The 12,587-nt window shown below is 36.6% G+C and overlaps 1 protein-coding gene across 4 annotated transcripts in view; it reads right to left on the bottom strand.

The window, feature by feature from the left end:
* The window catches only part of LMO7 (LIM domain 7), a 264,422-nt gene that overhangs the window by 97,299 nt on the left and 154,536 nt on the right, over positions 1-12,587 (bottom strand). For 3 of the 4 annotated variants that reach the window (XM_036756248.1, XM_036756252.1, XM_036756253.1), the window contains exon 5: positions 11,542-11,648. In XM_036756248.1, the coding sequence (XP_036612143.1) occupies positions 11,542-11,648 (107 nt within the window). Of the gene's footprint in view, positions 1-11,541; positions 11,916-12,587 lie in introns of those variants that run through there. The other variant, XM_036756251.1, reaches the window with a different exon arrangement.

Genomic DNA, 12,587 nt, shown 5'->3' with positions numbered 1-12,587 from the left:
GATGTGTACGGCACTAAAGCAATTTACAAATATTTCATTTAATCCTCACAACAGCCCTGTGAGATAGATGCTATTATTTATTTCCATTTGACAGTTGAGGAGACTGAGGCAAAAAGAGATTCAGTGACTTACCCAGGGTCACACAGCTAGAAAATATCTGATACTGGATTTGAATTCAGGTCTTTCTCCCTCCAGGTCCAATGCTCTATCTGCTATACCACCATTCTGTCTCTCTACCTTTAACATATCTTTAAAATATTTTAACATATCTTTTTAAACTAAAAGTAGTTAATTATTAGCACCCTTTGAAAATTCATTCTTTTTTGCAATTAACAGTATTTTTTTCCAATTTCATATAAAGATAATTTTCAAAATTCATTTTTGTAAAATTTTGAGTTCCAAATTTTTCTCCTCCCTCCCGCCTCCCCAAGACAGCAAGCAATCTGATATAGGTTATACATGCACAATCATGTTAACTATATTTCTACATTAGTCATGTTGTAAAAGAAGAATCAAAGCAAAAGGGGAAAACCACAAGAAAGAAAAAAAACAAAAACAAAAAAAAAAGAGAGAAAATAGTGTGTTTTGAGCTGCATTCAGACTCCATAGTTTTTTCTCTGGATATAGATAGCATTTTCCATCAAAAATCTTTTGGAATTCTCTTAGATAATTGTATTGCTGAGAAGAGCTAATTCTATCATAGTTAATCATTGCACATTGTGGCTGTCACTGTATACAATGTTCTCCTGGTTCTGCTCACTTCACTCAGCATCAATTCATGTAAGGCTTTCCAGGTTTTTCTGAAATCCACCTGCTCATCATTGCTTACAGAACAATAATATTCCATTACATTCATTTACCACAACTTGTTCAGCCATTCCCCAATTGATGGGCATCCCCATAATTCCCAGTTCTTTACCACCACAAAAAGGGCTGCTATAAAAATTTTTGTTCATGTAGGTCCTTTTCCCTTTCTTATGATTTATTTGGGATATAGCCCTAGAAGCGATATTGCTGGACCAAAAAGTATGAACAGTTTTATAGCCTTTTACATATAGTTCCAAATTGTTCTCCAGAATGGTTGGAACAGTTCGCAATTCCACCAACAATGCATTAGCGTTCCAATTTTCCCACATCTTCTCCAACATTTATCATTTTCCTTTTCTGTCTGATAGGCACAAGGTGGTACCTCAGAATTGTTTTAATTTACATTTCTCTAATCAATAGTGATTTAGAGCATTTTTTCATGTAACTATAGCTTTCATTTTTTCATTGAAAACTGCCTGTTCATATCCTTTGATCATTTATCAATTGAGGGATGAGAAAGTTCATTCTCTTAAGAATATTAAGCTGCAGTGCTTGTCGGGGCATCCTTCTGAACTTTCTTCTGCTCTGTCTGTTCTGCCAAGTATTTCAATTATTCATGATTTATTTTCTTATCATAAATGTTGCTTTTGAAAATAGAATTTCCAAGTATTATAAATTAGACATGCTAGCTTCAGGCTACTTAGAAAGTATTCATTTACTGCTCAATGTCCTGATGAATGCCAAAGGTGTGTCATATATTGGAGACCCAAAATGCTGGCACTTACAATTCTATCCTAAAGCAGACCTGTGACAACATCTCAGAACCCAAAAGGAATCTCAGAGGTCATCTAGCCCAAGCACCACCTGAATAATACAATACCTCTCCAACATATTGGACAGTTATCTATCTGTTGTCCGACAACTCCAGGAGAAATGCCAGGAGCAGAACAAAGGTCTGTATACAACATCTGTAGATCTGACCAAGGCCTTTGATCCTGTTAGTCATGAGGGCTTATGGAAAATTATGTCAAAATCTGGTTGCCCGGAGAAGTTCATCAGCACTTTCACTATGGCATTCTTGCCCGGGTTCTAGATAATGGACAATGTTCTCGTGCTTTCCCAGTCACCGATGGAGTGAAACAAGGCTGTATGCTTGCTCCCATGCTTTTTAGCATGATGTTTTCACCCAGGTTGTCAAAAGCTTTCAATGAGGATGAACACAGAACCAAGGTCAGCTACCACACTGATGGTAAATTCTTCAACTTGAAAAGGCTACAAGCCAAGACCAAAGTGGAGGGAGTGTTGGTGCATGATTTTCTGTTTGTGGATGATTTTGCACTCAATACAGCCTCTGAAGCTGAGATGCAATGAAGTACGGATCAATTCTCTGCTGCTTGTGCTAATTTTGCCCTAACAATTAATACCAAGAAAACACAAGTGCTCCACCAGCCACTACCACACCATCCATACATGGAACCACTGGTTACAGCAAATGGAGAAGTTTCGAATGCTGTGGATAAGTTCACTTACCTTGGTAGTGTACTTTCCAGGGATATACACATTGATAATGAGGTTGACACATGCATTGCCTGGGCTAGCTCAGTGTTTGAGAGGCTCCAAAGGAAAGTAGGGGAGAGAAGAGGTAATAGACTAACTACCAGACTGAAGGTCTACAGACCCCTTGTGCTGACCTCATTGTTGTACACCTGTGAAACCTGGACAGTCTACCAGCACCATGCCAGGAAACTGAATCCCTTCCATTTGAATTGTCTTAGGAAGATTTTGAAGATCAACTGGCGGGATAAGGTACCAGAAACTGAGGTCCTTACTCATGCTAAACTGCCAAGCATTCAAACTCTGCTTCAGAGAGCGCAACCAATGGGTTGGTCACAGTGTTCAAATGCAAAATGCACACTTGCCAAAAAGATTATTTTATGGAGAATTCATATAGAGCAAGTGTTCACATGGTGGTCAGAAGACGCAATACAAGGATACTCTCAAGGTCTCTCTCAAGAATTTTGGAATTGATTGTGTGACATGGGAGACACTGGCACAGGATGTCTCAGCATGGCATGCCCACATCAGAGAAGGTGCTATGCTCTACGGGCAAAGCTGAATTGAAGCAACTCAAAGGAAATGTAGGATGCTCAAGTTTGGAGTATCCACCCCAAATGTTCACACGGACTATTTGTGCCTGACCTGTGGTAGAGATTTCGAGCTCATATTGGCCTGATCAGCCACAGTCAGATACATTGAATCTTGACTCAAGCATAGTAATGTCATTTTGGTCCTCTTCAAGAACGAAGGACAGCAACCAACCAACTAACCAATCTGTTGCTCAAAAACTTTCGTTGAGAAGGAAACTACTTCCTCCCTCAAGATGGTCCATTCCACTTTGGTACATTTCTAATCATCAGGAAAATATTCCTTACATCAAGCCTGTTTGCACTCTCCAACCAATAACCCTGGGCTTGTCCTCTAGAGCCAAATGGAACAAGTGTTCCAAGTAACACTCTTCAAATACTCAGACACATCATAAATCCCCAAGTCTTCTCCTCTTCTCCATTCAACTGATCTTCCCATGACATGGACTTATTGCCCTTTATCCTCTTGGTTGCATATCCCTAGACACTCCAGAAAGTCAATGCTCTTACTAAAATGTGACAACAGGCATGAACACAATACTCCAGATGTGATCTGACCCAAGCAAGACTATCTATCACTCTTCCTAATCCTGGATACCATCTCTCTCTAACTGTAGCCCCACTGTCTCCACTGCATTAGTTTTCAGAGTTGCCATTTCACCCTGCTGACCCACAATGAGCTTGCAGTCCACCAGAATCTTCACTTCTTTTTCGGCTAACCTGTCTAGCCCTGCTTCCCCTAAAGCAGTGACATCAAACTCAAATAGAAAACAAGGGCCATTAATCTGTACACAGAGACCCCTGTAGACCACGTATTAACAGTTTTAAAAAACATAATTTTACCTATGTTTTTATTGTATTTTCATTTAAATATTTTGTTAAATATATCGCAATTACATTTTGATCTGTTTTGGAACCCACTCAGGAGTGTTGTGGAATGCATATTTAAAACCTCTGTCCTAGAGAGAGATCCAAGATCATATGATTCACATTCAGTTACTATTCACCTCTGGAATATCACTGCATATGAAGAAAAAACAAATATTATATCACCACAGTAAATAAGTGGTAGGACTAATAAAACTAAAGGTAAACAAAGGCAAAAGGAAGGAATTTCTTAGCTTCTAATCCCTTCTCCCCATCCCTACTTGTCTTAATGAGATTAGTCACATGTTGTCACATTTCAGGAATACTAAGCTAGCTTCATTTTGATCCATGGCTATGGAGTAGATTCCTTCCCATAGACCACAATCACAAACAAACATCCTGTGGGTTATCAGGGAGACTGGACAAACAAGTTCATCTTTTACCACACCTAGAATAACCTATTCAGTGCATGTTCTACAGACTACAAGTTAGCCTACTGTATAAAAGTGTGGCAATTAAAAAAGGTTCAAAAGACATAGTTTCTGTGTAATTTAATCATTTTATTAATAAGGCCAGCATGTTATTTTTTTTAATGGTCATTTGCCATCTCTCTTAAACCAAAGACAATCATCATGGTGGTGGGCTCATAGTTTATATACCCTTCAAAGAGTAGGTGTTCCTGAAGGTTGGCAATCAACTCTGACTAGATAACAACATGGGTGGTGAGCTATGTTAAAATGAAGGGCTGAGAGTGACATCATGTTATCCTTGGATAGAGAAACTCTCTCTATACTCAGACCACCCCCAGCTTAGGGTTATCTTAACAAAAGATCTATCTCCACCCAAATTTGATTGAAGGGAATTTACCTGAGATTAGAGATTCCTTGTAGGTTTGGGTTGAGTCAGATAAAGAAGTTTAACTTGACCTTCAGCGACTGAGGTCTTGAAAATAAAAAATAAAGGAGGAACTCAGAATCTCCCCAAATCTATTAGTTATTAATAATCATTTCTCTCAGAAGACAACACATTGAGTAAGACTAGTGTAAACTCCTTAAATTCATCTTCAGATGAAGGCTTGCAGCTTCCCAAGTAGCTATGCTCATTTTAAAAACCAACTTCTAATTACTTATAAGGTCTCCAAATAATTTTAATGTTGTCTGCAATCTAAGTCAAGCCATACATCTTATTTCCTTTGTAGATAGGGTCAATAAATTAATAGATCAAGAAATGCTACTAACACAGCACATCAATTTCAACAAAGAAGTGGACTTAGATAGTCTTCAAAGCAAAGGCTGAACTTATTAGCTACATTCCTAAGGAAATAAAGTTATCAGGTACAGCTTGGACTTTCAGGATGCTGAAATTCTATTAAAGTCTCTCATATTATTATGGATAAAATGGAGAGATGTGGGCTATGTAAAAGCACAGTTTTACAAGAATTGGTTTTATGAATGGAACCAAAGGATTGGTGTCCACCCTTTAGGGAAACATAGTATTTGATGAATATAAATCTAAATTTAGTGGATCTAATGAGGCAACATATTGTTAAGTGCTGTGAAAACTTTAAAATGCTTTATAAATGCTAGCTATTAATATATAAAGATAAATATCTAATATATAAAGATCTTGGACCCCTTCTTGTCAATATTGTTTTTAATCACAGAACTTAGAGCTGGAAGGGGCTTATGGATAAAGTCCAACTCTAGCATTTACATAATAAATGGGGACAGGCACTTTACCATCTATACTGCTCTATCTTCTTCATTAACTTCATTAGCATTGTCGCTCTTCAGACTAACTTGTTATTTGCAAGTGATTATGCTAGGTCTGACTCATGTGGGCACCACAAACCATAAAGTCAATTCTGCCACAGTCAATTCAAATTTCAATATAAGGGGAAAAAATTCCTAACATTTGAAGTTTTACCCAAAAAACGCAATGGATGGCTTCAAAGAGTAGTGAGTTCCGCATCACCAGCCATCTTCAAACAGAAGTTGATGACTATTAGTCAATGATGCAAGAAAAAGAAGTGGGGTAGGGACTGGCCTAGAAGACCCTTGAGGTAACAGAAGAGATGGGATTCCACAGACTAAGACTGAAACTATGTATACAAGGAAGCACAAGTTTAAAATCTCCAATACTTTAAATTAGTGAGGCTGTTAAGACAAGAGAGAATTTCATACTACTGAAACCAAAGCCTGATAGCTGGTTAATTGCTAGTGGTAAGTACAGTTTTAATTATTATGCATGTACTTGAGAAGCTTTGGTGCCTGGAATGGTCAATCACACAGAAGCAGCAGAGAAGATGGTCCTCACATGCTATGATTTGAAGAGCATCAAGAGACTTCTCTAGGAAAATTTCTCCTCCAGGTCTTCCAGGGTATATAAAATTGCCAATATTAGTCACTCCTTTGGCAGCCCCCATTAAAATAAAAATGTTATCAGCTTTAACACATCACATCATTATTTTCCAATTAACTAATTCAACCTCAGATGTTAGCTTTTCTAGCCAAGTTATTTAAGAAAACCTTCAAGGAATGGGATGAAGGATGGATAAGTTTTGATGAATAAGAATCAGAGACCCAGAGATTTGCTAGGAGTTGGGAAAAAAACAGACACAAAAGAAGAAATGATAAGAAATAGAGAAGAATAGAGAGTAAAAGGAAATCTGAGGTACACTTCAACATCTTTGAAATTTTACCTATGTTGATGCTGCATAGGGCCACACATCAACACAGTTTTTAGGGGCCAACTGATTGACAGTAATGAGAAATTCCATAATAAAGGATGTGTGTATATAACCTCTGATGAGAATCACTGTTAAGTATTAACTGCCCTGCCACAGGCACTAAAACAGTGTCCTGAAAGGGTTAATGTGGCTCCTCTCCCTAACTACTCCATGGAATGATTTAGGCAGCTGACTGAACATAGTCCAATAAAATCCCTTTTTGTTTTATTCTTTCCTAACCACTTGGTAGGAGGTGTTCAACATTTTAAAATAGTAACAGTATTGACAGCTGGAAGTCACTAGACTCAGGTTACAATGCCAAATTTAGATATCACTGAGATTCAAAGGACTGGAAAGAACCTAGCTCATAAAGAAGGTTGGTTTAGTTATGGGGTAACTATCTCCAAAAAAAGAAGTATTAGATTTTTCAAAAGTTAGATTTGAATATAAGGTGCCAAATGAGAAATTTAATACAGCTACATTTATATTCATAGGAATAATGAATACACACAGACAAATACACTCGCCTCAACCCCAATTTGAAGAACTATGCCATCTGGAAATTTTGCTCCCAGAGTAATGACAATGTTATTCTATGAAAATCAAGAAACATTTTTTTAACTTTAGAGAAAAGTCAAATTCACACCAAACCATTATCTTCATATGGTGAGGGAGAGGAAATATTAACATAGATTTCTCTCTTCCAACTCTTGCTGTTCCTGTGGAATTGGAAGCTGACACCATACAGGTTCTTGCTGTTTTCATTCTCAAACCACTACTAGAATCTTTTATATGCATCACAATCCTTTCAACATCATAATTATTTTTATAATATCTATATTGTACATGTGAATTTTTAGATTCCATAAAAGTGGAGGAACAAATCAATACTGGAACTTATATAACCTTTTATCTCTCTGGTATAGTATAATAAAGCAAATTAGTTTCAATACAGCCCTCTTTCTACCATCACATTGTGAGAAAAAATGGTCTTAAATATAAACAGTCCTGGAAACCACAGTACTGAGGCAGGGGGAGAGAGGTAGTAAAAGCAGAAGGTTTGTTGGGGTTTGGGAGTGAAGGGGGTTCATGTTATTTGTTTAAGGATTTATCTCTCAGCCAGAAAGTAGGCACAAAAATTGAAATACAGTCAATCAATCAATCATTCACTCAATACATATTTCTTACATACCTACTATGTGCCAGGAACTGTGCTAAACGCTGGAGACACAAAAAGAGGCAAAAAGTCCCTGCCCTCAAGGAGCTTACAATCTAATGGGGGAGACAACATGCAAACTAACATATATATATAAAGCCTTTCCCCTAGATCTGCTACATTTCACCTTTGTAGCTCAGGACCTCTGGGCTAGTCTCAGTTTTCTTTCCCCAACCTGCCCTGCCATTCTAACTTGTTCCTTCCCCTAGCAGTACTTTTTGTGGCTGATAACAATGTCATAGCAGTTATCCTTTCTTCTCTAAGTTGTCTTTTTGCATTTAGGAGTGTATAGACAGAGCTTCACTTTGTAGAAATGAAGACCATGCTTTCTATATGTGACCCATATGTTCGAGAATGCCAATGCAGCTTAATAAACACATAACACTGTTGGTCATAGGATCATATATTCAAAGCTGGAAAAAAAACAAATTCCCTATAATACATGAAATTATAACATAAATAGAAAATTCAAATAGCGACTATTTTCTAATAGGAGGAGATTTCAATTCAATTAAAATCAAATAATTGGACTTGATTATAGGAATGTGAACAGAACCAAAAATAATGAATTAGCTAAAGGGTATTCTTTTTCTGAAATTAGTCCTATATGGTTAGCTATATACAGGCTTTATTGTGGACTGACCTCTAAAACTCAAATTGAAGGAAAGGAAGAAAAACTCCCTTTTTCAAAATCTGGATTAAATTATTCTAGTAATTTCTAATCTTCCTGTTTCTCCTCAAACTACTGACCCTGAACACATAACAAATATACAATTCCTGAGCCTCCTCTCCCCTCCCTGAGCACCAACACATGAATCATGTGTTTACACTAGTCCCTTTTCTTAAAATCCAGTTACCAATGCCCAACATGAAATATAAACACTGTTCATTCCTTTATTAGCTATTGTTATATCGTTATTATCTTCCTGAATTCAAATCTGGCCTCAGAAACTTAATAGCTGTGCGACCTTAGACAAATCACTTAACCCTGTTTGCCTCAGTTGCCTCATCTGTAAAATGCCTTAGAGAAGGAAATGGCAAACTACTCCATTATCTTTGCCAAGAAAACCCCAAACGGGGTCATGAAGAATCAGACACAAATACAAACCAACTAAGCAACACTTTTCTCACCTGTAAAATAATGGGGTTGGCCTAGTTGTACTCTGAAGTCCCTGAAAGCTTGAGATCTATAACACTCTGACATTTAAAATGGGATAAATATTATCGATTTCTTTACTCAATTTAATTTACATACAGAACAACATGGTTAAAAAGTATTTGGCAGACAATACTCTGCTCACTATTCTAAAAATTCCAAAGGGTCCATTCTGACCCAAAATACACATCGGTATTTGTAGAAATATAAATTTGTTCTCATATTATAAGAGAATCACTGATTTGAAGGTGTTTTAATAGTCAAAAAGTATTTTTAAATCAGTTTTGAGTGTAAAATTCCAGGAAAAGGAACATTAATTTTTTTTTCCTCTCTATTTTGTTGGCAAGAGGAAAAAATAATAAGTAATTCTCACTCTAAAATTTCCCCTAGGAAAAGTAGATTTGGCAATTACCCTCAATTCTCACCCACCTTAAATAGAATGTCAATTGGTGCCAAGATTCCATAGAAAATACAATTTGTTTGTATTGTATGAAACTAACAAATAGAAAAGAAAGATTTTTTTGTGGGCTGGCAGGAGACATCATATATGCACCAAAAGCAAATTATACATTTATTAAAAATTAAAGTTGGTAAATTGGTAAGCATAGATAGACTTTTCTTTAACCTGCCAGATCTTTCAAAACTAGCATAAGAAAGCTCTGATCAACATTTGAAAACCATGTGAATTAAGAGCTGAACAGAAAGCCAAAAAAGTTTTTTTCATTTCCTATAGTCCCGGCCTCCATCTTGGAAGACACAGAATTATTCTTTTTTCTCCATGATCAAGAGGAACTGGGATTAACACAGGAAGGGCTCTCAGGTATAATGAAGGTTTCCACTCATTAGTCATTTTATTATAGTACTGCTACCAAGACACACCTTGGTTTATGGACTTGTGGTTTGTACTGAAACAAGTTGTTCAGCATATTTCTCACTACAACTACAACTACGTGTGTGTTTGTATGTGACCTCCCGGTTTCACTTTGTCAGTAATTGAATTTCACTCAATACAGAGCCAAGATGCTGGCTTTACTTAACAATTTGTGCATAAAATCTTATAAAATAGGATCTAGGCAAGCTTTTATTAAGCATTTTTTAAAATTAAGAGTGAAGAAACAGGTTTTGCCATGTTCATAAGCAGCCCAAACATTGTGGTTTCAAAGTGGCAAATTAAACTATAATTTTTTTCAGGAAACTATGTTTATCCTTAATCAAGAGAAGACTGGATTTAAAAAAAAATTTTTTAAAGAATTCTCAAAACCAAAGTTTCTTGCCCATCAGATAAGTCTTACAAAACAACGTTTTGATTAGAGCAAATTAATCAAAATGTCTAAGGTCCATTAAAATAAACATGACCTTGCAAAGCAGAGAAGTGAATACTTTGCATTTTACATATCACCAAGTCACCCAAATTAGAACCTGTCAAAATAGCTTTCTTATTTTAAATTATATTTTTTCAATCAGCAAAAATCTGCCTTCTCACCCTCCTACTCCAACCCCTCATCCTTCCAATTGAGAATGAAATACAAAATGTTTTTCAATAAATTAAAAGTATACATATTCTCATCCTTTTGCTAGTATACAATAATGCAGGGGATGAGGGTGAGTAATGGAAGACAATGAACAAAACACAAGCAATGCTCCACAAACAGTTGGGTTCATTAGCAATTAAAATCATATATGTTGGATATCTAGAGCCTGATATGAAATGATTTTTCATTTTCTTCTCTTAGAACACAGCTTTCTATTTTCTTCTACTTGACCTTTGTAAATGATTTAGCCCTCTATCATGCTTAAGAATCATGACAGCAAGAAAACAGTTACTATTAAAAACCAAGATCATTCAGTAAAAAAACTGTTTCCTGTCATGTGTCTTAGGAACTACTCAACTACTGATTTTGTGGCAGCAAGACATGTACAATATGCTTTCTTAATCTTAAAAAAATAAAGTCAGATTTCCTTCACAGACTTTAAATATGACTTCTTATTATTTCCACAGCCAAAAGAACAATTTAAAATGCAAATATCCAACAGCACTTTTTCCCACTTTCATTTTCTTTTCCAATTTTTTTAAAATAAGAAATTAACTATTTGTTTTAAAAAATCACTCACAATTAACAAGATTCAGGAGCTTACATGTTCGTCCTATACACTTTAGCTATACAGGGGGTAAGGAAGCATCCCTTACCACTATCCAATTCTCATTTTAGTGATAGCAGTGTTTGAATGGGGGAAGGGGGCTGTGAACAAAGCAATTATTTAATTCTATTTTATCATCATTATAAATATAGAACAATCAAATTAACTTTATGATTATGATATCTATATTCATCTTCTTTTTAAAAAATTATATTACATAAGGATAAAAATATTAACTAGCCAATTCAGCTACTGTACAGATTAAAATTTCTACAACACAGCACACACATCCTCTATCAACTACATTTCGCTTCAGCCAACTTTACACTTTTAGAAATTTCCTCGTTGAAACGTGATAAAAAGGAAAGTTTTCCTTTTCTACGTATTCTCCATAGGCCTTCTCACTTAAATGAATATCAGACAGTATGGCCCTATGGTTTTGTTTTGGTTTGTTTTTTTAAGATATCCAACAGGTGAAACTTACTTGACCGTGACTCGATTCGATAAATCCTGTAGATCCCCAGGATGGAAAAGTTGAGCTTCCTTCAATCCAATCTTTTCACAAGCTTTCAGAAAAACATTTATATTATCCTGTGAAAAGAAGCGGAAAGCGATTGCTTAGCCAAGCACTCCCCAGAGCAGAGGTTGCAAGTTTTTTTATGATAAAACTTTCCACACTTCAAAGTCCAGTCACAGGCTCCAAAAAGCAAGACAGCAAGACATGTTCATATAGATTTAGACACATATATTTTAAAAGACACAGGCAGCAGCGTGTCAATCTTTCACAGCATGAACTAGAGTAATCCTTTATCCCTGGACGTAAGCTGCTGCTGCTGCTGTGATCCTTGGGACTGGCACGTTAAACATTACCTGTTATAGGACAAGTGCCTAGCCACTAGGCAGTAATCTACACTTTGATGTCAGCTGCGCTCTGCAAACAAACGCCCTCTCTCTAGCTTTGCACGACAAGCCTCACCTCTCCTCTTTAAAAATAACTCCAGCTACTGACATTCACCCACCCAGAAACTGTTGGCAGGGAAGAAATAAGAGGAGGAACATTCTGTTTCTATGATCACAAATTACAGAAGGGCTGTGGAATACCACACCTGGAAGCTGGGGTTGGTTGCTCAGTGAGCCCTTGACAGAGAGAGAAACCATACTACAGGACGTAGGAAACAGTCAGGACAAGGTTCTTTTTCATTGGCTAAGTTACAGGGTTTAGGTGTGTGCATTACTCACCCTCTGCACCTGCCACAGGAACTGCTTTGGAAAAATGAAAGCCTCTTTTTCCCCCACTCCCCACCCCCTTTCTATAAAGATTTTGGTCACAGCTAATTCCAAAAAGAGAATCACTGATTCACAAAACAACTGATTTTCATTCACGTAGAATGCAAGAACATTACATGCCAACAGTAAATCAAATGTTCATACGGAGTCTATTCCAGATACATTCTGGCTAAGTCTAAATTGCTCACATGTTTACTCTCTGAGAGGATAATTCTATCAGCACTTTGTCCCCAGTGCCAACTC

The sequence above is a fragment of the Trichosurus vulpecula genome, chromosome 4, assembly GCF_011100635.1.
Source record: "Trichosurus vulpecula isolate mTriVul1 chromosome 4, mTriVul1.pri, whole genome shotgun sequence".
Lineage (NCBI taxonomy): Eukaryota > Metazoa > Chordata > Mammalia > Diprotodontia > Phalangeridae > Trichosurus > Trichosurus vulpecula.
This window is presented reverse-complemented; position numbering and strand designations above follow the sequence as displayed.